General features: G+C 37.6%; 1 protein-coding gene across 1 annotated transcript in view; it reads right to left on the bottom strand.

Moving 5' to 3' along the window:
- Nucleotides 1-26,040, bottom strand: part of fbxw8.L (F-box and WD repeat domain containing 8 L homeolog) — a 53,518-nt gene extending 27,478 nt beyond the window's left edge. The window contains 4 exon segments of the mRNA NM_001092209.1: nucleotides 6,175-6,263; nucleotides 11,865-12,029; nucleotides 17,697-17,801; nucleotides 25,603-26,040. Of these exon segments, the coding sequence (NP_001085678.1) occupies nucleotides 6,175-6,263; nucleotides 11,865-12,029; nucleotides 17,697-17,801; nucleotides 25,603-25,935 (692 nt within the window). The 5' untranslated portion in view covers nucleotides 25,936-26,040.
- Between the last annotated feature and the right edge of the window lie 1,019 nt (nucleotides 26,041-27,059).

Below are 27,059 nucleotides of genomic sequence, written 5' to 3'. Positions count from 1 at the left end.
AAATAATTTTTTGCTTAGTTATAATTAACTAAACACTGTCGGGCTTATTTACCAAAAATTTACGAGGCTTTTTTCTACTTCGAATAAACTCACAATCTAAAAAACATAAAAGATTGTATTCAATTGAGGTTTTTACATGCATATTTGAAAAGAAACAATCATGGGGAAAAAAATGTAAAAAAAAAAAAAAAAAAACAAGCTCAAAAAATGCAAACAAACCTAGGATAGCTCCCACTGACTTCTACATGAACTTGGCAAAGTTTTACATTCAAGTTATTTGTGCTTAATAAATACCAAACATTTGCGTTTTTTAAAAAATAATTCCAATTTGTGAGTTTTTGTGCAAAATAATTTGAACCGTGGCAAAAATTAAAGTTTGAATGTTGCTAAATCTTGATGTCTACATAATTCATTGTATCCAGCATCAAACCACGTTATTTAACTGACAATTCATGAACAAAATACAGTTATTTTTATCCAGCATCTCATATATCTACCCCCCCCCCATTCATTATACTTAACTTCAATCATTTCATAAATACATCGGAATTATTTCAACTACATTGTATGGGACCTGTTATCCAGAATGCTTGGAACCAAGGATTTTTCAGATAACTGATCTCCATTTGGATCTCCATACCTTAAGTCTACGCGAAAATCACGTAAAAACATTTAAAAAAAAACAATAGGATAGTTTTGCTTCCAATGAGGATTAATTATGTCTTAGTTTGGGTCAAGTACATGGTACTGTTTTATTATTACAGAGAAAAAGGAAATCATTATTAATCATTTGGATTATTTCGATAAAATTAAGTCTATAAGAGATAGCGTTTGTATAATTCAGAGCTTTCTGGATGACAGATCCCATAACTGTATTATGACATTAGTTAACATTTGCCATAAGAAACTTTCCAAAGTGATACTTGATACTTATACAAAGTGTATGAAGAACAATTGCCAACTGGCTAGAATCAGTTCCAAATTTTCCCCATACATCTGTGACTTGAACAAACCTGCTCTGTTCATTAGGGCGTATGGGCAAGCATCTGTTAAAAGCTTTTTTGAAACTGATATCCCCGTGGTTAGGTGGGTTGTAGAGATATAACAGCCCCTTTTACAGCCTTTCCTGGGATTAGTATCGAGGCTCCCAGTATTCACTGATCACTTTCTGTAACTGGACCTCCCTCCTTGTTTAGAAATAGGATCGTTTAATGGTGATGTCATGTTTCTCAGGGAAAATAAAGACACTGAGACAGTTACTGTACCTTACGGGCAGTCATTTCAGCACAACTTACACAAATACATGGCTTGAGTTTAATCTGTCACAAGCAAATGGAATTCCAAGTCATTACAATGATTTTTCTTGTATTTCCAAGTAAACATGGAAATTAGAGCAGGAGATGTTTATAAGAAGTGTTTCAGAGAATGTATATTAGCAATTCTCATTTCCCATTTGAAACGCTATGATCATATTGTAGCAAGTGTCTGGCATCTGTATTAAAGAATTGTGTCTTATAATAATCAGCAAAAGGTTTAACCAAACATTTTAATATCAAGTAAGCCTAAAATGCTAAGAAACGATAGGTATATATATATATATATATATATATATCCAAATGTATATCAATCAGATGAAAATTGAGCGTAGGACTGGCCAGATATGGGATGACTTTGACGTAGTTGGCCAGCTTAAATATATTGCAATATATGGACAAATAATCCCTGTTTTGTTTAAAGGGTAAGGCATTTTTTAGTAGCAGTATGCACAAAATCTCTCTGTCTTAAATATATTGATAATGGGTTGGGTGCAGAGGACTCTTGTATTTGTCTACATATATATATATATATATATATATATATATATATATATATATATATATATATATATATATATATATATATATATATATATATATATATATATACTTTTGGCACATGTGCAGTTGCTATGAATACCTTACTACTCCAACTGCACTAATATGCCACTCCCTTACAGAAGAAGATGAAGAACCGGAAGATGGGACCCATGAGCTCCACTACAGATACATGAGCAATGTATTCGGGACAATTTCAGGGGTAATGAACTATGCGGGGTGGGACGGGGTTATCTAGGGCAGTAGATGAGGCTTTCCTTTTGGGGGGTTTAGATCTCCTTTAAGAAAATGCTTGTTCCCTCCCCAACAGATGTGCAGTTGCTACTGGTGGTGTGTCCAGATGAGCCCTATCGTTTCTGCCATAGAACATTTCTGCCATAGCTTTCCATAGGCTCAAACCAAACAATGTCCAAATGACCACAAGCATTCTGGGTGTCAATTTACTAGTGAGTTTCCACAAAGGTTTTCATCAAAACTATAATCTATAGTAAGATTTAAAAAAAAAAAAAAAAAAAAAAAAAAAAAAAGTACTACATAACATACTACTTGATGCTTGAGGCCCCCTCCTACTGTTGCCACTGTGATTGTAAAATGTTTTTGTTCCCTTCCAGATTTCATCTATTGTTGCATATTTGTCACACTGAATTATATCTAGAAGAACACATAGAAATTACCCACTTGTCATTCCGTACAAGGATGCTAAGTTTAAGATACATTTTATCCTACAGAAATTCTGCAACATTTGGGCCCAAAATAGGGTTGAGGGTTCTTATAGCAACTTGTAGGTTAAAACTTAAGCAACAATATACAGTATAAAAACAACATGCCTATGTCTTTAAAAAGATCCTCAGGGATGTGTAACAGTAGAATGGCTAGTGTATACAACATTGATTGGGAGTGAGGTAAACGCAGCCAACCGAGTCTCAAATGAAAAGAGATTGGAGGTCTGACCCAGAAAACAAGCATCGTAACCGCCTGATGAAATTTTAATGATAAACACAAGATTCTCCATCTCTCAGCCACTCTCTACAAATACGTGGGTATTATATTTATATCGTTCAGAGTCTAGAGCTAATCTCAGGAGGAAAAGTCGTTAGGAGCGGCTTCACTTGCACCAAATCAATAAGAAATTCAAAGTGTCCATATTTAATGATAACATGAAAGCTACACTGACAAATGAAAGGCAGAAGAACAAAGTAATCCTACAGAAAATAGAGATTTTGAAGTATACGAATGCAACAATTCCAACACTTGCTAGTTATATAATAATACTGTGGGTTATATTAGTACGGATTGTGATTCAGCACCAATGAACAGTTCTAAATGAGCAGCCTGCGTCTTGCTGCTATATTCTCCATTTGCACCTGTTTTTATTTATCTGCAGGATCAATTAGATGGAACAAATCATCTCTCGCTAAATATTTAAAGGCAGAACAGGAAGAGGGTTTAGCACTTTATCAGAGGTAAGAGCAACTTCCTTCAGTCTGTCTATGGAATTGTCATGAGTAAAGAAGATGTCACGTTCGGCACCCTATATCTAGAACCCAAGCTAAGCTCCCTGGTCTCAGCTGCCTTTAACCGCCGCCTTTCACCTCGGGAGGAGCCCTCAGCTAATTGGATGCCGCCAGGTCTTAACAGAGAGAGGAGCAAAGCTAACGGTTCTGGATGAGCAAAGGGGCACGATTGTCTCACCAGGACACTGGAAGGAAGAACACCACCAGGAACAGGCAGGCCGGACCAGCACAAGCAGACAGAATGGTCAGACAGGCCGGAATCAGGATAGAGAGCGTAGAATAGTCGATGGACAGGCTAAGGTCGGATTGGAGAGGTCAGAAAAGTCACAGCAAATGGAACCTAACAACGGGCAAGGTCCTGTAATCGAAATGGGCTTAATATACATTTGAATTTCGCGCCAAATGCGCGCTGGCGTCATCACGCCAATGCGCTCAGCACGCGCCTTAGAGGACGCCGGCACAGGAGAAGGAAGCCAAGAACACGGCGGTGGACACCGCTGCCCACTAGGCCACCAGGGTAAGGCTTCCTTATAGTAGAACTCCCACTTTTACATTTCTCAAGGGACTAAGCGAATTACATGTAAGATTGAGGAAGAACCAAAGGGAGCGTTCAAGTGTGGGACTGGGAATAATGGGTCAAATAATACGGGAAAAGGTAAATTTGGGGTTCTACTGTACAAATATATATCAGCAGCAGAGCACAGATACAATCAAGAAGCAACACAGTGCTCAATAGTGCCCATGCTAGACAGGTTAAAATAATGGTACAGCTGGAACATTTAGATCACACTAAAATGATCTGTACATGAACATCTTTTGCACGCAAATCAAAACTAACTTCTAGTTGATCAATATGAAGTTGTCTCCAATTTGCCTATGAAGGGAAAAAAGGCTCCCTCCTTATACTTGGCCCTTTCTTGAAACTATATTATGTATCTGCAAGCACAACCTCTTCAAGGAGAGAGAGAATGCAATAAAATGATTTTTGCCTAATTAAGGGATTGCTCTTTTGTCCTCTGGAAAGATCTATTGGTAAATAAGTCATCATAAAGTTTATTGTATGGCCCCTTATATATTTGCCATAAAGATCATGGCAATCGTGTAATTATATACCCATTTGATAGAGGTGAATATCACATTATTATTTTTAGTGTTTTTTTAATTATTCAGCTTTTTGTTCAGCAGTTCTCCAGTGAATATTAAGCAGTTATCTGATTGTTAGGGTCTTGTCTACCATAGCAACCAGGCAGTGGTTTAAAAAGGGACTGGAATATGAACAGGAAAGGGACAGAATAGAAAGTGAAGTAACAAAATTTTACAATAATAAAATTGTGAGCTCACATAGCAATAGTTTTTGGCTGTTGTGACCCCTATTTAAAAGCTAGAATGATATAGAAGAAGAAGGCTAATAATAAGAAAGGTTCACCTTTATGTTAACTAACTGTTAGCATAAAGGTGAACCACTTCTTTAAACCCCTAGTACAATTAGAGACATACCATTGACAACTATACTCTGTATGTACATAATCGTACAGCCAGTTCTCTAAAGATATAGCACTGCCAAAGCCAACAGATCTTAGTTTAGAAATTAAACATGTGGTACTATATCAAACACCTTGGCAGGCAACCTCACTGTCCAACATCCTACTTTCCAATTTCTAAAAACCACCATTGATTGACATGAACTGTACTTAATAAAACTCTTCTGATTTCTACTAACAATGCTGTTCTCTAAGACACACTCCTGAATGTGATTCCTTAATAAACCTTTAAATAACTTCCCCCACTAACAGGCATAGAGTTGCCAGGCTGAAAAAATATTGGAATTACATCAGCTTTCCCCCAGTGCAATGGTAACATATTAAATAAAGGGGAATTTGAAGTATAGAAATAATGTCCCGTTTTAAAAAACTGACCTGACAGTGTGCCTCTGTTTAAATAGCACCCCAGTGTCAGAATCCCCAATAACAAGTATAATGATCCTGCATATTAATAAGCAAGTAAGTGCATAATCAGGCCAGAGAATTCCTGCGACAACGGCCCTTGCACTGAAATGTTGATTTTACAGCGTGATGATCTGCTTTTTTTTTTTCTTTTATGCCTGTGGTAAATATACTCCTTTTCCAAAAAATGCTGTTTGCTGTGATAGTTCCTAAGCAAATCCTATATAAAGAATCCTCTTGATAAGTGGTTGGGTACAAAGGCCAATATACGTTTTTGACTCTGCCCTAGACCAAGTTGGCAGTTTATGTGGTCCTTGTATGGGTGCTTGTTAGATATGTTCATTGATCGTCAGACTATAAATCACCCAGATATCTTTAGGCACACAGGACGGTTTGTCTCCCAAAATCACTGGCGGTATGCCCAACTTATCGCTAAATCGCCCGAAGTTTCTTTTAGAGGTAAGGTATAAAAAGAAACTTAGCAATAAGATTCTGATGAAAAATTAAAATTGGGTGACTAAGGTTTCATTGATTTCTATTGTGCCCCTTTATGTAGAGAAAGCATTTACTGGCAACGGAGAGGCATTTCCAGGAGATATGTTGCCCATAGCTGTGCATAAAAAATCGTGGCTGACAAATCTTCCTGTGTGCCACTATAGGTGCAGACGAATTGTATATCAATGTTTTAGGGTGTTTATATTTCTGATATTGCTGATCCTTTAGGGTCATAGCCTCTAGATAGACTTGAAAAACAGAAGGCATGTGCACAAGGGAGTAACTGTTGCTAAAAATGTAAAAGGAAGGTTTTGATGTGCAAGTTTCTTTGTGGTACATTAAACTTACCCAGCAATGACAACTCCATCGCATGTATGAACATCACAGAGGACCTTCCCCAGTTCGTAGTGCAGTTGGCTCACAGCCCCAGTGCGGTTCTGAGATAGACCAGAAAACAAAATTACCGATTCAGTCAAATGAGACCCTTTTTATAACCAATGCTATATTTTAAATTTTATTTAAAAAAAAAACATTGGGTATATAAAGAAACTAAAGAAGCAGTAAAATTCTGTTGAAATGAGTGACTAATGTTTCATTGATTTCTATTGTGCCCCTTTATATAGAAAAAGCAGGACACAAAAGCAAAACTACATCTAGCAACTTCCATTCCAATCAGAACAAGCACTTAATTCGGAAGGCACAAAATGACATTTAAAGGTGAACACTTACTTTCAAATCATCAGCCATATGTTTGTAATTTTTCACAGAAAAAAAGCTATTCAGTTATATGATATACAGGCTTACAGAATATACAGATTCTGAGCATTTTCAAATGTTCTTTTTCCAATCTTGCTTTTTGGGCCCAAAGGTATACAAGCAGCATGTAGCCCAACAGGTCCTTTGGGCTTCATATCAGTTCAGAGTTTATAGCCTGAACTCCAATAAAGCATAAATGCAGGGTTTATAGAATGAGCTTGTAGCACAATTTCCCATTTTTAGGTTTTTTTAAAGCAAATTTTCTCTTCTGGAATTTGCAGTGCAGTGTAATGTGCCATGGGCATGTATGCAAATGCTATGTTTATGTGCCCTATGGATGGAAAGAGCCAATTAAGATTCATAAATTGTCAAAATTAGGCACATACTCATAATTACTCATTTTTACTAAACAAACCTTAAATAGTAGTTGAATAATAATAAGAATTTTTTATTCTAAATTTTACATTTCCTACATGATTTTTAAACATTATAGATTAATAAATCTTAACTTACAATCAATTTAAAGACATACATACATATATAAGACATATATATCATTTAATAATTTCCTCTATTTTTAAAAATAAAAAACAAGTTTTAATTGAGTTTGGCAGTTTTAGGTTACTTAAAAGAAGTTCTTAAAAAAAAAAAAAAAATGAGGGGAAATTTTGCCATCAGTAAACTACAATGTATTATTATAAATAGATTTCTTTGGTAGCGCAATGTTTTGTACACCCATAAAAAAAATATTAAAGGGATTATGTCATGAGGTTTATGATGTGGTTTTGATATCTAAATTACACTGCAATTTTATTCCTGAACAGTATTTTTTTTCGTTGTAATATTGGTGTCGGCAGCTATCTCAGGTATCTATTCAGAAAGAGCCGGCACATTGGAACTGGAACAATGGAACTGCTTTCAGATAAGCTATGGTTTCTCCTATTCAGTGTAACTGAAGGAGTCGCAGTGGGAATTGGATTTTTACTACGAGTGGTATTCTCATATCTACCAGGGACCTATCTTGTTACATTCTCATTGTTCTGATGGCGGGAAGGAGGGGGATGATATCAATCCAACTTGCAGTGCAGCAATAAAGAGAGACTGAAGTTTATCAGAGCACAAGTCACATGACTGCAGACACCTAGCCCCATGTCACATTTCAAAATTAAATATGAAAAAAAATCTGTTTGGCCTTTTGAAAAACGGATTTCAGTACACGATTCTGCAGGAACAGCACTATCAACGGATGCATCAATAGAAGTAAGTCAAATCAACTGGACTTGCTGTGTTTTTTTTTTTTAAGACGTTTCACCAGTCATCCAACTGGCTTTAAAGCCAGTTTCACCAACGTCTTGGATGACTGGTGAAACGTCTTCAAGAAAAAAAAACACAGCAAGTCCAGTTGATTTGACTTACTTCTATAGATATACCAGGACCTGGATGAATGAGAACTTTCACAAACATATCAACTGATGCATTTTGAAAAAAACCATGTATCATCAGTCGCTTTACCATGGTACCAAGGGAAAAAGGTGACAATATGTTTGCGAAGAATAACTAAAATGGTCATTAGAATTTGCCCAAACTGTAGGAAAACTTCATATGCAGACTTCAGAGAAGAATTTATAATTTAATATTCATTTAATGGGACCGTCGATTTTCAATGTAGCCTGAAGTGATAGTCATTGGAATGGACAGGGCAATGGAAGACGTTCAGATCTTTCAAGTCCCGTCTGAGATCTTGCCATTTCTGCAAATTACCAGATGCTATATTTGAAGTTTAAAACTGCTTAGCTTGGCTGGTACAAAGCATTTAATTGAAATAATTGAATTTAAAATGCAACTTTTCATAATCCCTGCAGACCCTCAGAAACTTAGCTCAGGATTTACACAGAAATCCTGGAAGTCAACCTGCTGTTAAAACATATGTGAACTTTACAGTATAAAAGCTATAGTGACTGTTGGATGTGTGTCAAAATATGTTTCAACTTAAAGAATAAAATCAGATTAAAATATTCTCTTAAGAGCAATTCTCTGGGAAAAGCTCACAAATAAGAAAAAGAATAAAGCCCCCTGAAATGTTAATGGAATATTAATAAATTCTTGCTAATACACCACAACTCTCTGGAGAAAGCCTTGGATACTGGCAGCCTTCAATGAGGGATCTGCTTAATGCTTCACTGGGAAAAAAAAGAATCACATTATGCACAATGTGTTGGATTCTGCCAATTCCTTTTGTCCCCGAGGGCGTAAACTATGTTACAAAAACTGCATTTGCTATGTCATTTTAAAATCTGAAGCAAAACTGAATAACAATATGTCCGACCTATTTCCGTAGAGTTTAATTCTATGCACAGATTTTGCCTTAATAAAAGTGGTGGTTTTAGTATATGGATGCATCGCTGGATCCTGGGGGTGGAGTTAATGAGGATTCAAGACAATCTCCCTAAACTAGACAAAAAAATAGACTTATAATACTTTTCTGTGGTTTCTTTATTTTTTCAACCCTATTTTCTAACCTAAGCATCTCGGTAGCTCAGGGGTGCAAACCAACGGGACACAAAAGAATTTCTTATAGGAAAAGTTTTACCAGGGAACTCTTAAGCTGATTTAGCAAATCCATTTATAAGAAGGCTAGGGGAACCAAATTTAACTCAAAAAAAAATTTCTGGACAAAAAAATAACAAATGTGATAAAAATTGTAGGAGAATTTTTTTATAGAGGTAGGCAAGAGGGATTTTGAGCAGAAAAGAGACAGTAATTCACAAAATCAGCAAAATATACTCCTGCTCATCTGTGCTCAAGATACTTAGAAGTATGCCCTAAAAAATACAAGGAACGAAATACAGAAAACACCCTGTTCATCCACAAATTTTTTATACTTTCACTCACAGCTCAACTGCTCAACACATCCATACAGAGAGCAGCTCTCGTATATGGCAGAGAGACTTCCACTCTAAATGCAGGGAACTCCCTATGGTGTACACTTTAACAGTAATCGTAGATGGGAAGGGCCAAAACAGCTGACGTTACATTCCTACCAGGAGGTAAACCATATGTATTGTATATTACACAGAGTTGCCTTTTGTGCCTTGACTTTTGTGGCCAACACTAGAAGAGATTAATTGAGACAAAACTTCCCATCTGTTATAGCCCTAAAGGGTTGAAGACTCTCTACTCACCTGAAGCCTCAGTGTTAAAGGCTATCTGTTCCTGCCAAGCCAAAATTAGAGAAATCACTGATAAAATAAAAACCACTTACTTGGCTACTTTTTCAGGGTTGTCTTGTCGCGAGATGGTGCTTAAGATTTCTCACTTGCAAGGTCAAACAATCCGAAAGCTACTTGGATTTGATTACTCTGTCCCTGGTTTTCTACGTCTTATGCCACATGCCTCTATATAACTACCCTGGTCTAGTGAGAAGAAGTGATTAGGAGTAAATTAGTAAAAGATGATTGGACTGGCTAGAGTGTGAAAGCATTGCTATGACCCAAACAGGTTTGTGCAACTATACCCTGGTCTTTGCAGGAAGAACTGTACTGTAAAATACTCCATTTCCATCTTGTAGCAGCTTTCATGTGAAAAGTGCTACCCATCTGTGTCAACAAAGGGTTGTTTAGGAACAAACCAGAATTTGCCACAGGAAGAAAACATGCAAGCACATGGAACTAGCTGGCTATATGACTATGAAGATTTTCATTCATCCAGGTCATGGTATATCTAGTATAGGTAAATTTTAAAACAACTGGAGTTGCTGAGTAATCAATGAACAAAATTAGCCGGCACCAACAACAATAGAATAGAGATTAAAACTGCTAGGCCTGTACACAACCAGGGCCATAGAAGGCATGGTGCTTTGGAGCATTGATCAAAGGTACTGGGTGAAATTACTTATTTCAAATGAATGGGAACGAGTTTGGGGTACTTAGCAGCATTCTGATCATTGCGACTATTCGCAGCGAACAAAATGTTGCATGTGTCATCACCCTTAAAGGGATTCTGTCATGATTGTTATGATGTAGCTTTTATTTCTAAATTATACTGTTTACACTGCAAATAATTTGTGCTACAATATAGAATTCCATTCCAGCAAGTGTATTTTTTTTAGTTGTAATATTAGTGTGTAGGCAGCCATCTCACGTCATTTTGCCAGGTCATGTGCTTTCAGAAAGAACCAGCACTTTGGAATGGAACTGCTTTCTGGCAGGCTGTTGTTTCTCCTACTCAATGCAACTGAATGTATCGCAGTGGGACCTGGATTTTACTAGAGTGTTGTTTTTAAGCTGGCCATAGATGAAAAGATTTTTAAAAGATCCAATCGTTATCATGAGACCATGATTATCTCGAAATGATCGTTTAATGTACGATGTGTCCATCAACTAAAAAGACCATTCAGGCGATATTGCCAGCAAAACTGAAGGGTTGCTGCCTGCTTGGCCCTGCAAACATAGATAGATTGCACTGGGACCGATAAAGATTTGTACGATCGTTCGAATCCACTAACTTCACGATAATTTGACAGATTGCTCGGACTTTGCTAAAATTGGTCGTTCGGCAGAGAAAAATCTTTGAGTCTATAGCTGGCTATAGACGCAAATATCGGATCATACGAATCGAGGATTCATACGATTTTTGGACCGGGTGTCGAGTCCCAACATTTTTCGTCCTGCGGAGATCGGCCATTTGGTCGAAATTTCTGTCGGCTGCCGATAATATCTCTGCATATATTGCCGATCGTACGATTTTCAGTGGAAGACTGTCACTAGCTTTGTCGGACATAACTTTCGTACAATTGCTGTCAGGGGCAGAACATCGGCTGATCTGTTCTTTTACTACTTTATTTGATCTGAATGGTTGGTGGCAGGTCGGGAGATGGGGGATGTCCGATCGCTCGAGGATTCCAACGATCGGATCTTTGCATCTGTGGCCAGCTTACGGGGACCTTTAGATCTACCAGGCAGCTGTTATCTTGTGTTAGGGAGCAGGGGGTTACCTTCCCATTGTTCTGTTAGGCTGCTGGGAGAGAAAGGGAGGTGATATCACTCCAACTTTCTGTAAAGAGTGACTGAAGTTTATCAGAGCACAAGTCACATGACTGGGGGTCATGGGGGTCTGATAAACCAAAGCTTTAATTTAGGTAAAAATGTAAATGTAGAAAATTAAGTATAGTATAAGTAGGGCCAAGTAGGGCTAGGTGGAAGATCGCATGCTTTCCTTTCTAATTAATGAGATGCAAAGTAACCTGAATACAAAATATAATGCATAGATTTGGGTCTTTGTACCTTCCAGTTTGCTCTTAGCATGCTCTCATTAGTGCGCCTTTGTTTCAGAGCTTCTTTCCAAGAGGTGCCAGCTGTAAGGTTGCTTTCAGTAAGGTACCCTTCTGATCGGCCAATATCGTACCAGAGTAACTCATCTTCTGCAAGCACTCTCCAAGACTTGCTCACCTGTTGATAAAAGAATTATCAGACAACTGTGCCAGCTATATAATTAAATGCATTTGACTTTATTCTTCTGACATAAAAGATGAATGCTGTAAATCATAGGATTTAGCTTTGTGTTCCAAAGAGTGTACAGCCTTTGTTCTAGTCCAGGAAACAAAAGGATTAAGTGACTTGCTCAAGAGAACTCAAAGCTGCTTCTTGAATACAGTTCAAAAACAAAAGAGCTTGAAATATTGTCAGCTTGTACAAGCACACAGTTGGTACATTTGCTTTTAATACATAGAATAACGTTGCAGTAGCTAGTTTTATGACCATAAACACCTACAATCACTTCCATCTTACAGTATAGTAGTTGATAATTCACTGTAATATTACCAATTACCAGGTATAAATACCCTCAATTAATAATTATGTGACATAACATGTAGAAAAAAAATGTTCTGATGAAGTGGCAGTGAGCCACGAAACGCGTTAAGCGGGCAGCCCCTATAGCAGATATGCTGCTGTAATTTTTAATGAATTTATAATAAAAATTTTTAACCTATTATTCTGGCTCTGCGGTGCTCCGTTTCTCTACATTGATTCTGCCTTGGATTGCCGTTTGGGATACTGGTTTGGACGTTGCAGCACACAGAAGCCTGGCTTTGTACCGGTAAGTGCTCCCACTATCACATTGTTGCTGGACTGCATACCTCTAGTTTTATTACAAAAAAAAAAATGTATTAAAGGAAAGTAGCAATGGGGTCATTTGGAGGGGTTGTATTTGGTGGATTCTTTTCAGCCCAAAAAAAACTATGTGACCTAAAAATGGTCATTGATTCAACCTGTGCTAATTCATACAGTGTTTAACCCTTGCAGATGAGCAACCCAATTTGACAGAAGTGCAAATTAGGAATGAAGTAATGCTAGGTTACACAAAAAGTTTCGCACTTACAGTTTGGCTTGTGAGGATCTTATAGCAAATGGCTATTTACAGGCAAGAAATAAACATTATTGTAGCTCATATCTTGCATGGATTTTCAATTAAGAGAATTAATCCCGAGGGGGAAGGGGCTTGATAACCATTACCTAATCTTTCCGAGAAGCTGAAAGAAAACAGTTAACCAGCAAAACCCTGACGTGTCTTGGTTATAACTTAATGCACAAGAATTGGCAGCGAGCTGCCCAGTAACAGCCTTACAGAATGAGGCTCAGCTGTATGAAACCTCTAATAAAAACCTCTCCAGCATTTCAGTCCATGGCACCACTGAGACTTAGTTTGTATAGTGTATGAAAAAAAAAAGCCCTTGGCACGCTGTCAGCTTTAGCAGCACGGAGAAGTTTTAGGTTCAGACGAGGCTTCATTAAACACAACAGACAGAGATTTTATTTTTCTTCTTTCCTTTCAGACATAAACTAATGTAATCCTAAAAGCTTTCTTTAATAACCATCAGGTAAAAGGATGCTAAATAACAGAAGCAATCGGTGAGTGTTAATGTTCTGTATATAGAAACCACCAATTACAAGATCTTCAGCGATTCATATCTGCATTGGCCACTACAAATGAAAAAATAGGAAATGCATGCCTGTGGCTTCGAAAATACTACAAAGAATTTAAACTTTGCTTATTCTCCTTTCAACTGTTGTCTTTGTGTTGCTCTGTTGCCGATATTCCCACAACTGCTCTCAGCAATAATTACCGTTAAACGTGGCAAACTTTACACGATGTACAATAAATCATAGCAACCAATCAGATGTTTGCTTTCAGGCAGGTTAACAGTAAATACTACTAGATGAATAGACCTTATAGGTTGTAGATCTGGTGCAAATGTTGGTATTGAAGAAACATAACCCTGTTTAAAGGACAACAAAAACATAGTGATTTAAAGTAAAGTATAAGGGACCGTTACCCTGCACTGGTAAAACTGGTTTGTTTGCATCTGAAACACTACAAGCTACTGTGCAGCAAGGAGGGCAATCATTTAAAGGAGAAAAGGCTCAGGTTACTTAGCAGATTACTTAGCAGACAACAGGGCTAATCTGTTATTTAACTTGTGCCTACTATAGTAGAGTTTCTGAAGCAAACATTATATATATTAATTAATGTTTTTGTGTCACTGTTCCTTTAATGCAGCAGGCTTTTGCACTCAGTCTCCGGCTGTGTTATTTACCTTCAATGAATAGGACTTGGGATAAATTAAAACAAAAGGCATCTATGATTTTTGTTATTTCTATCACTAAATTGATTAGTGTAATTTCTCAACTTCCTGGTTATTAACAGTTTTGGAAAAGAGAAGAGGCAGATAATCAAAATACCTGTCCTAGTTAACCTCCTGTATAAAAAAAACTTCTTTAGTTGTAAGTCAGAGACACGGTATGCGTCTAGGGAAAAAGAAGGGCTTTTTTATACAGAGTTTATTGTTTTTAAGCAACCTCTCCCCATTACCGAAGTGTTTTCTAACATGCAGAATACATTTTCGATAAAAGTCCTATTTGTTTTGCTCAGGTTGAACAAAATGTGTATCTAGAGGTATACAGTGCCTTACTGGGGAGAGGAAATGTGCTGACCCAGGTAATCCAAAAGGTCGTTCCATTACACGGTGGCTCTCATAAGACCAGACCATAATAAATAAGGCAACAGTTTGTTCTACTGTGAGACTGTACAAAATATGTTTAGCTTGATCCATGCTAATAATCTCTTGCTCTTTTATTCTCTTTGAAGAAGATCAGCAGGGAACAGCATTAAACTTTAACAAAAACTCAATATGAAACAGGTTATATGAGGCAATCCTCGTACACAGGCTGTTGTGCTTTCACACATGCAGGTATATTATGGCTCATCTTAAGTAACTGAAGTCACATACATTGGCAAAGCCCTTTAAAAGGGAATCTTGTGCTGGCCATATAAAAGACCTGCTCTTTTGTCAAGGTCACCAAATGTGGCCATCTACATACTGGACCAAATAGGGCTGATCTGATCATTTGGCCCCCAGGCTAATGATTGGCTCATAAGGCTTCTGCAGGACCATCAGAAGAGGAACATATCAATGTGCCAATGTGGTTGTTGCCAATGGGATTTTTCAAACCTGCCTGGTTTTCAGCCAGATAACAGTTGGGGAGGCCATCGGAAATGGCCCATGCACGGACAGAAAAGAAGATACTGCCAAATAAGCAACTTAAATCCCCCCATGTTTGGACAGCTTAAGACAGTGATCCCCAACCAATGGCTCACGAGCAACATGTTGCTTCCCAGCCCCTTAAATGTTGCTCTCAGTGGCCCCAAAGCAGGTGCTTATTTTTGAATTGCAGCCTTGGAGGAAAGAACCAGATGTACTGCCAAACAGAGCCTTCTGTAGGCTGCCAGTCCACATAGAGCAAAGAAATAGCCAATCACATTGCATATTTGGCAACCCAGGAACTTTTATTTTCTTTGTCTTGATACTCAACTCTTTTTACATTTTAGTGTGGCTCACATGTAAAAAGGGTTTTGAACCCCTGGCTTAAGGCACCAGAATAGAATACCTTTACCTGATAAAAGAGAGGCAGTAAACTGATTTACTTAGCATATGTTACAATGCAGGTAGCACTGATAGTAAAAAAAAAATTGCATTCTATAGAAGGAACAAACTTCCATGGCAGAACTGCCTTGTTTAGTTATGAAGGAATATAAATTATACATGAAGAAAAAAACCTATCCAAAACATTTGCAGTCATTAAATATAGACAGATGGTGTCGGAACACTCATTAAATTATAGCAGTTCATGATTTTTCCATCTCCGTAGGTTTACTTTGCCTAGAGGAAAGTGTCATACCTATTTGTGCACCATAACCTGAGAAATATGTGCTGACAACTGGTTACTTTAAGCAGGCTAGCTTCAGATTAGGCAGCAAAGTGATGCCACATAAGCACAGGGGAGGAAGAAAAGAATTGAGAAAAAAGAAGCGGATGCAACTTTGCTGGGTGTGAGGACTGAAGTGTGATTAAGCCTGAAAAGAATCCCTGCCATCTTTCCGCTTTGCTGTTTTCCGAGAGGAAAATTTGGCGAGAGCTGAGCTAACAAGCAGGTCCCCTCCAAGGCCACTGGTACAGTTTACGGTGCCAACTCCTTAAAACTGGCCCAGTCCTTCTGGGCTCCCAAGGCCCGGTTCATCTGAAAGCTCTTGTAGTAAACACTTAAAAAGCAGCGGGCCATTCAGCTGAACAGAAGCACTGTCTGCTCTCAGTGCACATAAAAACAAAAAGCAAACACAAAAAAACTGAAAATAAAAATGCGAATGTCATTAGGAGGTTCTTATCTGTTTTTTTAATCAAAATATCCTAGCAGAATAAAAAAAAAAACAAAAAAACAGTGCACAGACTGAACGTCTAATTCTGCAACTTTGCTAGGGTATTATATTCATGTTTTCACAGTGTATATTGACTGATGCAGCTGCCTGTAGTTCTTTTTAACATTTAAGATAATATTTTTTTAAAAAGGGAAGAAATTATATTTTATTAAAAAAAATAAAACTTTAATCTAACAATATATTGACTGAGTAACCAATATGGAAATATTATTATTTCTACAGATACAAACAAGTCTGTTACAGTACAAAATTTTCCTTTATACAGTCCTGCCTCGTTACTCCCATTAACCAATATAGCATATTTTCTTTGTTTTGGTATGGCTATCTAGAGTACAGGAAACCACCCAGGTTCCAAGCTTTCCAGACAATAGTTCCCACTGCTGTATTGTATGGCTGACTCTATCAAAATGTAAGTTCTCAAATATGCAACTACGGTAACAAGATTTAGTTTGAATTTGATTGAAAAGTGGTCATTTTGCTATTCTGTGCAATCCGTGTGTAAACCAGCACCAATCCCTTAAACGTGTGCCAAATGAGTTGCTGCATCTAAAAATCGTTTTGTTCAATTTTCAGCCACATTTAGCCCTCAACATATTCTCAAATAGTGTTTGTCTAGGTCTGAAAGATCAAGGATTTCCTATTAACTTAAAAAATGTATTTTATTTTGCCAAGTAGAGATGTAATTTCTGCAATACAGGTGGAAATACAGAACCATATAAATACATGTTAATAATAATAACTGTGTTTTATTGAATAAGATACAGGTGAAAAGCCCTGTTTTGCTTCTAAAACTCTGAGGTTAATTCAGCTTGTAACTTTAATGTACCTGGTACTCTTATTTCTATGGCTGATGAAGCTTCACTAAATTACTATTAATAAATTACTTTGAAATTCTATATTCATTGGATCTTGAATTTTGTTAATGTTCATTTTGTCAGGGATGGTATAGGGGCAGCCATAAATACAGTAATAAATACTTAAGGTTTAAACACAGAGCATGCAGTATATACCATTTACTTCATCAACATAATTATTTTGAACGTCCTTTATATGTATATAGCTAAGTTTTACTAAAGGGCATTAAACATTAATTTAGTGTATAAGTCAATAAGCTGCTGTGCTACTTGTGATGAAGCTTATCCTGTGGAAGATTTCCACCCACAGTTTTAACCAAAGATAATATGATCCAGTCATAGGAATAACCATATTTTGGACAGCAAAGAAAGGGTTTCAACAAAGAAGTTGTAAAATCTTAATTTACATCTTCACAAACACACACACAAATGTGACATCATGTAGATACAATAGTAACAGTAGTTACAGTCAAATTCAGACAATTATACCTGAGCACATCTTCCAAGGTCTTTTCTATCCAAGTACTTGAATATCTGCAAAGCGATTTCATATGGAAGTTGTATATCAAAAAACGGGATCTCGTTGATTTCATTCTGAAAGGCAATAGAAAAGATCAGCGGTCTGAGAACATCCCGATCTGCTGTAATAGCACATTTCTAAGAGACTGTGGCTTAGATGAAGAAAAATACTATACAATTTTCGGTATAGGTATGTGATCAGTTATCCATAAAGCTCCAATTTAGGGGAAAGCCATCTACCGGAATCCATTTTAATCAAATCATTCACATTTTTTTTTTAAAAAAAACAAACAAATTTTTCTCTCCAATAATAAATTAGTACATTGTACTAGATACAAGATATAATCAATCTTTATTGAAGGCAAAGAAACCTTACTGGGTTTAATTAATGCTTAAAAGATTTTTTTTAGTAGAGCTCCAAACTATGGAAAGAACTCTTAGGTTAGAACTACACGGTGCGCTTCAGTGTGTTTCGACACGATGAGAGGAAACTCATGCGTCACATCAGATGCACCGAATCTAATGTAAGTAATACAGATGTTGCACGCACAAGTGGATTGCATCTGACACGACTGTTAGCTGTCGCAACATGCTGCGTTCGCATCTGACAGTTGTGTCGTATTGGATGCAATCAGCTTCTATGTGCGACTTTGTATTACTTACATGAGATTAAACGCATCTGACGACGTCTTCTCATTGCGTCGGAACGCACGGAAGCGCACCGTGTAGTTCTACCCTTGTTCAAAAAAAAAACCTGGGACCAGAGCATTCTGGATAACAGGTCACATACCTGTGCATTTTCTTAAGAAATCTGAATATAATTTAAACAAACAAACTGCTGTGTAAGCATTGTGCAGCAATTGGGCTATCGGCACATATTTACATTGCAGAGAACAGAAAAGCTCTGCAGAATACAGTGGTTTTTCAAAAGAACCCTACATCAATGACAGTATTCTCCCCCCGCCCCTTTTATCCAAGTGCACTGCCCAGTATTTTATACAGTATATGCTCCACCTAAAATCCTGCCCCTATTAGAAAATGTTTTACAGAAGACAGCAGGATTTACCGCATACTGTTTTGAGGATCAAATACAAAAAACATTTTCTTTTTGCCCTGGGGCAGGGCTTTGAGGCAAATTCTTTTTCCCTGTACACAGGAAATATATTTCCTGGGAGAACACTCAAAAATGGACTGGACCAAAAAATACTTGGAAAAGGCATTGCCACACTGTCTTGCCTATATTGACATGTTCAGGGAACACTGGTGAATTAAGTCGTGCAGCACACTAGATATCTTCTGTAGTGGGCAGGTAATGGGTCCTCTCTCTCAGAGATTCCCCCTCTGACATCACTTCTGGTTTCACAGAGGTCACCCACATATTAGACCCACACATGTCTCTGTAAGATAGTTATGATAGAGGAGCAGTTAAAAAGAAAGTGGACTATATTCTTCTATGTCAGAAGGACCACTGGTGTGAATAAGTAAAGAACAGGAAAGCCACATATGATCAGACATTAGTATAAAACTAGAATGACCAGGCACATTATGCCCGGATAAAAAGTTTCAATTGCACTGTATGAGACACTGGGGATTACATCTGAAGGGGTTTTTTTTTTGACTGTAAGGTAGTATCTGCATTCTTATAGGGCAGAGTGTTTAAAGTGGACCTGTCACACAGACACAAAAAATCTGAATAAGAAAAGTCCTTTTCAAATTATGCTTTTTATTAAAGCATTCATAGATGTTGTAAGCTCATTTAAAAATCTCAGCTGTCAACCAAATATTGTCTGCCACTCCTCTATACCCTGGGCATAGAGGTGGGGCAGACAATTACTTTCACTTTCCACTTTCCATTCAGTACTTCCTAGATATCACTACTCTCCACACATTCCCCCACTCTCTTTACCATTTAATTGTGTAACCAGTACATGGGGATGGACATCAGGTCCCCCATTCTGGTGCACAAACAAGATTCTGAGATAATGTAAGGCTTTGCCTTAATAACAGTGTCCACAAAATGGCTGCTGCCTGCTTGCTATAATTTTGAAATCCCAGACTGAAGGAAGAAAGATTCATATAATTTATAAAGTTAACTTTACTTGACTAATGTCATAAAATAGGATTTTGAATAATTTTTTTCAGTGACGGGTCCCTTTTAAACTTTGTCTCGAAAGACCCAACTGAAGCATTGTAATCCCCTGTATGACCTAATATTTAAATCAGAATCTAAATCAAAACTCAGTACCATTACTATTTTAAAAGCACTGCAGAGACCCACCCTACATAGATCGTGGCGCTCTTTCTGGGTACCGACCCATAGGTTAAGAATCCATATTGTATGACAATTAATTCAGCCCACTGGCATCCATATGCATAAAGTGTAGATAAGTTATTTAACTAAAAAACCAATATGTTATCAAGGCAGGCACGTTATGGAAAGGGTGACACTGAACACTAAAACTGCAGACTGGATTTATAGAATGCCGAGGGTGAAATGGGCACGACTGCTCCGGTGACTGCATCATGCTAGTAACGGAAAACAAAGCTGATTGGAGGAATGTCATTTTATTAATACAGACATTTCCCTGCCAACAGAAATGCAAGCTCTTTCTCTCAACCCTATGGATTACTTCAATATTCCTATGTCAGGTCTTTCTTACATCTGCAATCCAGCCCTCTTAGAATTCTGTTGCTAGGCTCCTGCTCACCACTGACACCTACATTTGAACTGAAAAAAAATTATAGCTCTGAAACATAAAAAATGCTGTTTAACTTCTTTTTATATCCAGACAGACGTATGGGTTGCACTGCACAAGTTTATGTAAGATTCATGATACTTCAAACCTGTAGTGTCCTATAAAATTATAAGCATAGAAATTAAAGGAGAACTAAAGCTTAACTAAAGAAGTTAAACTCAAATTTTTATGTTTATCCGGAAAGCCATTATACAGGAAGCTCCAAATTACTGGAAGACCATCTCCCATAAACTGCAGTTTATTTAAATAATCAAATTTTTTTTTAAATAATTTCCTTTTTCTCTGTATTAATAAAACAGTACTTTGATCCAACTAAGACATAATTAATACTTATTGGAAGCAAAACCAGCCTATTTGGTTTATTTAATGTTTATATGATTTTCTAGTAGACTTGAGGTATGACAATCTAAATTACAGAAAGATCTGTTATCTGGAAAACCCAAAGTCTTGAGCATTCTGGTGCCATACCTGGTATATATAATATAAATGTCAAAAGGCTGTTAGTAATAATTCAGATTATTGGTACAGGCAAGATTAGAACCAACATAATGAACATCAGAATTAGTGATGCACTGAATACAGGATTTGGTTCGGGATTCATCCTTTTTCAGCAGAATAAGGCCGAATCCAAGTGCATGACTGAACTGAATCCTTAAAATCATTACTTTTCATCACACAAAAAGGAGATTTTTTTAACCACGCACTGCACATGCGGTCCTCTTTGGCACTAATTTGCATATGCAAAGTAGGGATCAAATTGAGTTTGGGATTTGGACGAATCACAAATTAGTGGATTCAGTGCAACCCTAATTTAATAATCAGACCTGTAGAATCATCTTATGTGACAGGCAAACCTCATTTTCTGCTTGATGATTTGTGACAGCCCCTAAGCTTAGCTTCTCAAATCACACTGAGCATGTCCGTGTCACAGACACTCCTAACAGAATCCAAGATGGAAAACTCCTCTTACAACTTTGAAGATCCGAATCATGTCTAATATAGAGATGCTGAACCTTTAGGCTGGCTCACAAAGTTCAATATTTGAAATATGGCATTTATAGCCATATTAATTTTTACGGTTTAGTTCTCCAATAAATACATTTAAATTCTTATAATAAAGGGGAACCAAAAAGCATGCCTTATGTTTATAAAACCATCATGCCACTTGTCTGCTCACTCATAGAGCTTTACCTTTAATTAAGGATTAGGGAGCTCATCTAACAGCCTAGACTTCGATAATTCACCTTCATGGACCATACTTTTTAATATAAGATTTTACTGTATATTCAGAGGTATGATTCCAAACAATTAAAGTTAAAATATATAATCGTTATCAATGGTAATAAATGGTGTATACCTGAAATGATGTCTGTTTACAATAAAAGCAAAAAATCTGGAGGAGTTAGGTCCACGCATATGAATTACTTTCCTGTACACAATTGACTTGGCAGCAGTTAGAGATAAATATTAGGGTTAGGAATGACATTCGCCTTTGTGTAGTATTCAGACATTACATGCCCAAAAGACATCAACTATATATTTACTAGTAAAATGTAAAAGGATCATTATATTGAATAGCTATATTAATAACAATCATTTTAATCTAAATGCACTGAAACTTCCAGATCTATGACAAGCACAAAGGAGCTGGCAGCTTCTGGAAACATTTGTAGTGCCACCAACTTGGTAGACTGCCGTCACCATTTCCTCTGTTGCCCTTATGGGTTGTGATTAGTTTGAAACAAAGGGCTGGTCGACCACAGACACATAAATTAGCATGAAATGAGGAAATGGCTTGGCAGTGGTAGTGGGGTTGTTTTTGAGGGGGGGAAGAGGTGGAGGTGATAAGCTGATATTTAAACACAGCAAGCAAGCTCCTCATGCAGGCTGAGCCCAGCACAGACGTTTGCTATCCATTTAAGAAAGCAAATGGGACTAGGCTCAAATTAACTGCTTAATTTATGTAATCAAAGCCTGTAGACTTGGCGATTATAGAGCCTCCTCACTCATAGCTGCCCAGTTTGGCTAAATGGCTCTTACATGCTGCCAGGCCAATTAAGCACACACAGGCAAACATTAAAATATTAATTTTACATTCTATATAATGATGTGGCTCTCTTGAAAGTCACATTTAAGGATATTTTGTGAAATAAAGCCTGGAAGGCTGTAGTAAATGAGATCATTAAGTTTATAGCATTATTTACCATCAGTGGTACTTTTAATTCATAAAAAAAGCCTTTTCTCCTATACTAATATGCCACTTTCAGGTTTTCTTTTCTATAGGCATAATTTATATACTGTCTGTCCCCTGAAGTATTTGTGGGACACAAAAAAAATATAATTACTAACCTAAAAATTTGTCTAATTAGAGAAAACAATTCTAAGCTGCTAAGAAATTATAAATTTGTTAAAAAAAAAAACTTTTAAAGTTATTAAAAATAATTGCTATAAAAAGCAGCATTTGCTTAACTCCTGGCTGCTCCTTTTTAAACAGTGTTGTAAAAGTCTTAGTTCCCCAGCAAAGCCAGGTCTGTTAATCAACTGCCTTGTCTTACATTGTATCAACAGTATGAGCCACAAGGGCAGGGAATAAACAGGGACAGACAAACATTGTAGTGATGTGGGGGTTAAACATGCAGATGTGCAGGCCTAGAAGTTTTGTTACCCACCCACATGATTGGAAGTGTGTGTGTGTTTTATATGGTACATTTGCTAAATGATAGCTAAGCTGCACATGTAATGGATGTACTTGATCGATAAATGTAACTGTGGCAGAGTCCCGTCCTGGTCCTGTTTTAGATACTTTTATAAAGACACAAATTCCGGAAAAAAAAAATTTTTGTTTCTATTTAACAATGATTTATTACCCGAGTGACACAATAGTGACACTAGGTGGGGCTCCTTGTGACTGTAAGAAGTCTATTAAAGGATAAGATCAAGTGCAAGGTAGATCACCAGAAATAACGACTTTTTCCAATGACTTTCTATTTTCTGCGTGTGACGGTTTTTCTAATATTGAAGTGTAAAGTGTAATTTCTCTCTTTCTAAAGCAGCTCTGGGAGGGGGGGTCGTCGACCCTGTAAACTGTTCTGAATGGATACATTTAGTTGATACATTTCTTATCTTTGTCCCTGCTGAGCAGAATCCCTGAGTTTCATTACAGGCAGCTGTTAGAATTGATACAATTGTTGCTAATACTCCAGAGATGCTGCTGAGAAATGTATCAACTCAATGTTGCAAAATTGTAACAGTTTAGAGTTTGCCCCTGAATTACTGAGCTGCCACATTCAAACACCAGAGAACACGAAACTTCGATTTTGGAAAAAATTTAGAAAATAAATAATGGAAAGTAATTGAAAAAAGTCTTTATTTCTGGGGAAAAATCTAAAAACAACTGAATTGAAAAAAGTGTTTGGAAGGTGAACAACCCCTTTAAGGAAATATTTTTTTTATTTGTTTAACATATAGCCTATGGGAGATTGCCATCAGATATGGATAACTGGTTTCCTTATAATGGATCCCATACTAGTATAGGAATATATATTGCACGTACAAAGAATGTTTAAGATGGTTGTGCTTTATGAAACACAGTTACTGTGATACTAACATATTACAAATTCATTAAGGACTGTACCACGATCACCCGTGCCAGTGAAAGTTTTGAATTCAGCAAAAATAATAATTTGTATAAACACACATATATATATTTTACACATTCTATTGCTTGAATCAACCCACCATTTTGGATACACACATTTTGCTCTTGAGGCCTACACAGATTATAAGGAACAATGGATCGGGCTGCTGTCATAGTAAACCAGTAGAGCTTTAGAAAAATAATGCTTCCCTAGGGTGCAAACATTTATGACAATAGATGGGCAAAACTCAAGAAAATGTTTATTGCAGGTTTATTGCCTAAATCTAATGATCTATCAATATCAGCTCATGTTCTCCCTTTTTCCTTCCTGTGAGGGTTTCTGTTTGCCACTAAGAGCACGTAAGAGTGTGGTAGTACCATGGAGTGCACACAGTTTGCCACCTTTAGCCTGGGTACCAAAGCTCCTAGGCCTGCCACTAAAAATTAGTGTAGAAAATGATGCAAAATTAACTGCAGTACTTCTACCTAAATGAGACACAGACAGAACAAAAGTTACAATGTCCCACACAAGTCAGTTGAACTGAAGAAGCTGCTCAGATGAGTAGTGAAACGTCTTCAATAATTACTCAGCAAGTCCAGTTGTTTTTTTTTTAATTACTTATATTCGATACATATGTAGTAGCTCAGGGGGCAATGACAAATCACCTGCAACACCCCCCCCCCCTCAGATGGAAAGTTTCCTAGGGCTGATGCATGTTTTATTCACAAGGGTATAACAAACAGGCACCATCCAGTGAATATGACTTGTGTTTTAATAGTTCAGTGTAAACTTAAATAGATAGGCTTTGTAAGATAGAAAAACGTGTTACTAATATAGCATAACTGTACACTACTTCCTGCTTTTCAGCTCTCTAACTCAAGTTAGTTAACGACTTGAAGGGGGGGGCGCAGGGGACATAACTGTTCAGTGAGCTTTCAATTGATCCTCAGCATTCAGCTTGGATTAATAAGTAACAGTTATGACTCATGTGTCCCCCCCCTCAAGTCACTGATTGGTTACCAGGCAGTAACCAATCAGTGGAAACCAAGAGAGCTGAAAAGTAGTGTTCTGGCTATTATGTTAGACATCTAGTCACTCCAGCCTTTACACATTACATTTTTTGGTTTCTTTTGCACACCCTATTTACCCAGTTTTCATTTTTATACTGAGCAATTCCTTTAAGTTATTTAAGAATCTAATTGTGATTTAAAGCGGTTCTTCTGTGTTCCTTTCTGCACTGCTAGCTCTGACAACAATGTAGCAATGCCAGCTTTGCCCACTTTTTGACCTGTCTGTGAAACGGAGTTCAGAAGCGCCAGGACAGACGGTTCTGCTGTCAGTGGCATTTATAGTTGCAGATAATGTATGTAATATACATTTTGACATAACTTTACAATATACAGTATATAGTACACTGGGCAAAATGTTCTCTGGGGTTTATATGGAGTGTTGGTGTCACACAGGTGTGTCTTATTGACTTACAAGGTCATCAATGAGCTGATCCACCAGACTTCCCGTTCTCTCTGCCTGTGCTGGGCCAGTCCTTTCTGCACTTTCTATAGTCCTGTGCTTGTCTCCCAGCAGCTTCTCCGCAAGTTCCACGTACTGATTACCCAGGTCCTCTTCATTGTTCCGTGCAGGAGAGCCCGGTAGGTATCGCCAGGCCGTCTCCTCTTCATGTTCTTTTTCAGGCTCAGGTAGTTCCTCCGAGCGCCTCCGTTTCCGGATGTCTGAGCGCCCCGCCGCTGTAGGAGCCCCGTGGATCTCATTTATCCAGCTGCTGCGGAACTCCTCCAGTGAAGCGTCTAGTGCCATTCCAATGCTGCCGGCTCTCAGCTTAACTCCTGTCCATACACGCAACCAATCCCAGGCATGTCTATCAGATGGTACGTTTCTTGGAAGCCAATGCACAGTCTACACTGAACCCCCAAACTCCATATGCTATACGGCGTACATAGTAAACATGAGAGCAGTGCAGCGTCTAAAGGTGTCCGTCTGAGGAACCGGAACAAAGAAACACAGTTCCTACAACTACATAGTTCCGCCTAAATCAAAATCAGATGTAGTTCCAGTAACACTTCGTACGGACAGAAAGACGGCATTCGGCTTACTTAGCATTAGGAATACCCGCAGCAACAGTTGTTATATAAAGGCCAACATCTAAAGCCGGAGATTCTAGCTCTGCGCATGCGCAGTTTAATTAACCCGTATAACAAGGATTGTCTGGCTTTTAATAAAGCGCCGGTAACACAAAGAATGCAAATCAAGTTTTTTTTTTACCCTAAGGTTATTGTCGTTCAAAAAAAATAAATAAAGTCATTTGCTGTGTTCCACTGATTACATTTGTGACTTGATCAATGTACATTCGCTGGTTCTGTTTCATTAGTTATTAAAGGAGACGTTCAGTGTAAAAAATAAGAACTTACTAGTGCATTATACTCATTTAGATATAGAAGAATTGTGCTTGAAAAAGTAGTGTTTCAGGCTGATTTATTGAATATTTCTGCAAAAACCCTAACAGATCCTCTTCCTGCTCCCTGAATTCACAGGCTCTGCAGGGAGGTAGCGGCTCTCAGCTCACTGTACTGTAAAGCTGGCCATACACGCAAAGATCTGAATAAACGTACGATCGGACTTTCCGATCTCCCGACCCGCCACTAACCAATCAGATCAAAGTCTTACCATTCCGATCAAATAAAGTAGTAACAGACCAGCCAATGTTCTACCTCTGACAGCAATCGTACGATAGATATTATCGGCAGGCGACAGAAATTTTCTAACCTGTCCGATCGACCAAATGACCGATCTCCGCCGGACGAAAAATGTCAAGACTCTCCACACAAAGTCTGAAAATCGTATGAATCCACGATTCGTACGATCGGATCGCTCCGACTATGGCCAGCTTAAGACAGGAACCAATCAGCAGCTAGCAGGACCTG

Source organism: Xenopus laevis, chromosome 1L (assembly GCF_017654675.1).
Source record: "Xenopus laevis strain J_2021 chromosome 1L, Xenopus_laevis_v10.1, whole genome shotgun sequence".
NCBI classification, from domain to species: Eukaryota; Metazoa; Chordata; class Amphibia; order Anura; family Pipidae; genus Xenopus; species Xenopus laevis.
The sequence above is the reverse complement of the archived record's forward strand: the minus strand, read 5'-3'. Positions and strand labels throughout refer to the sequence as shown.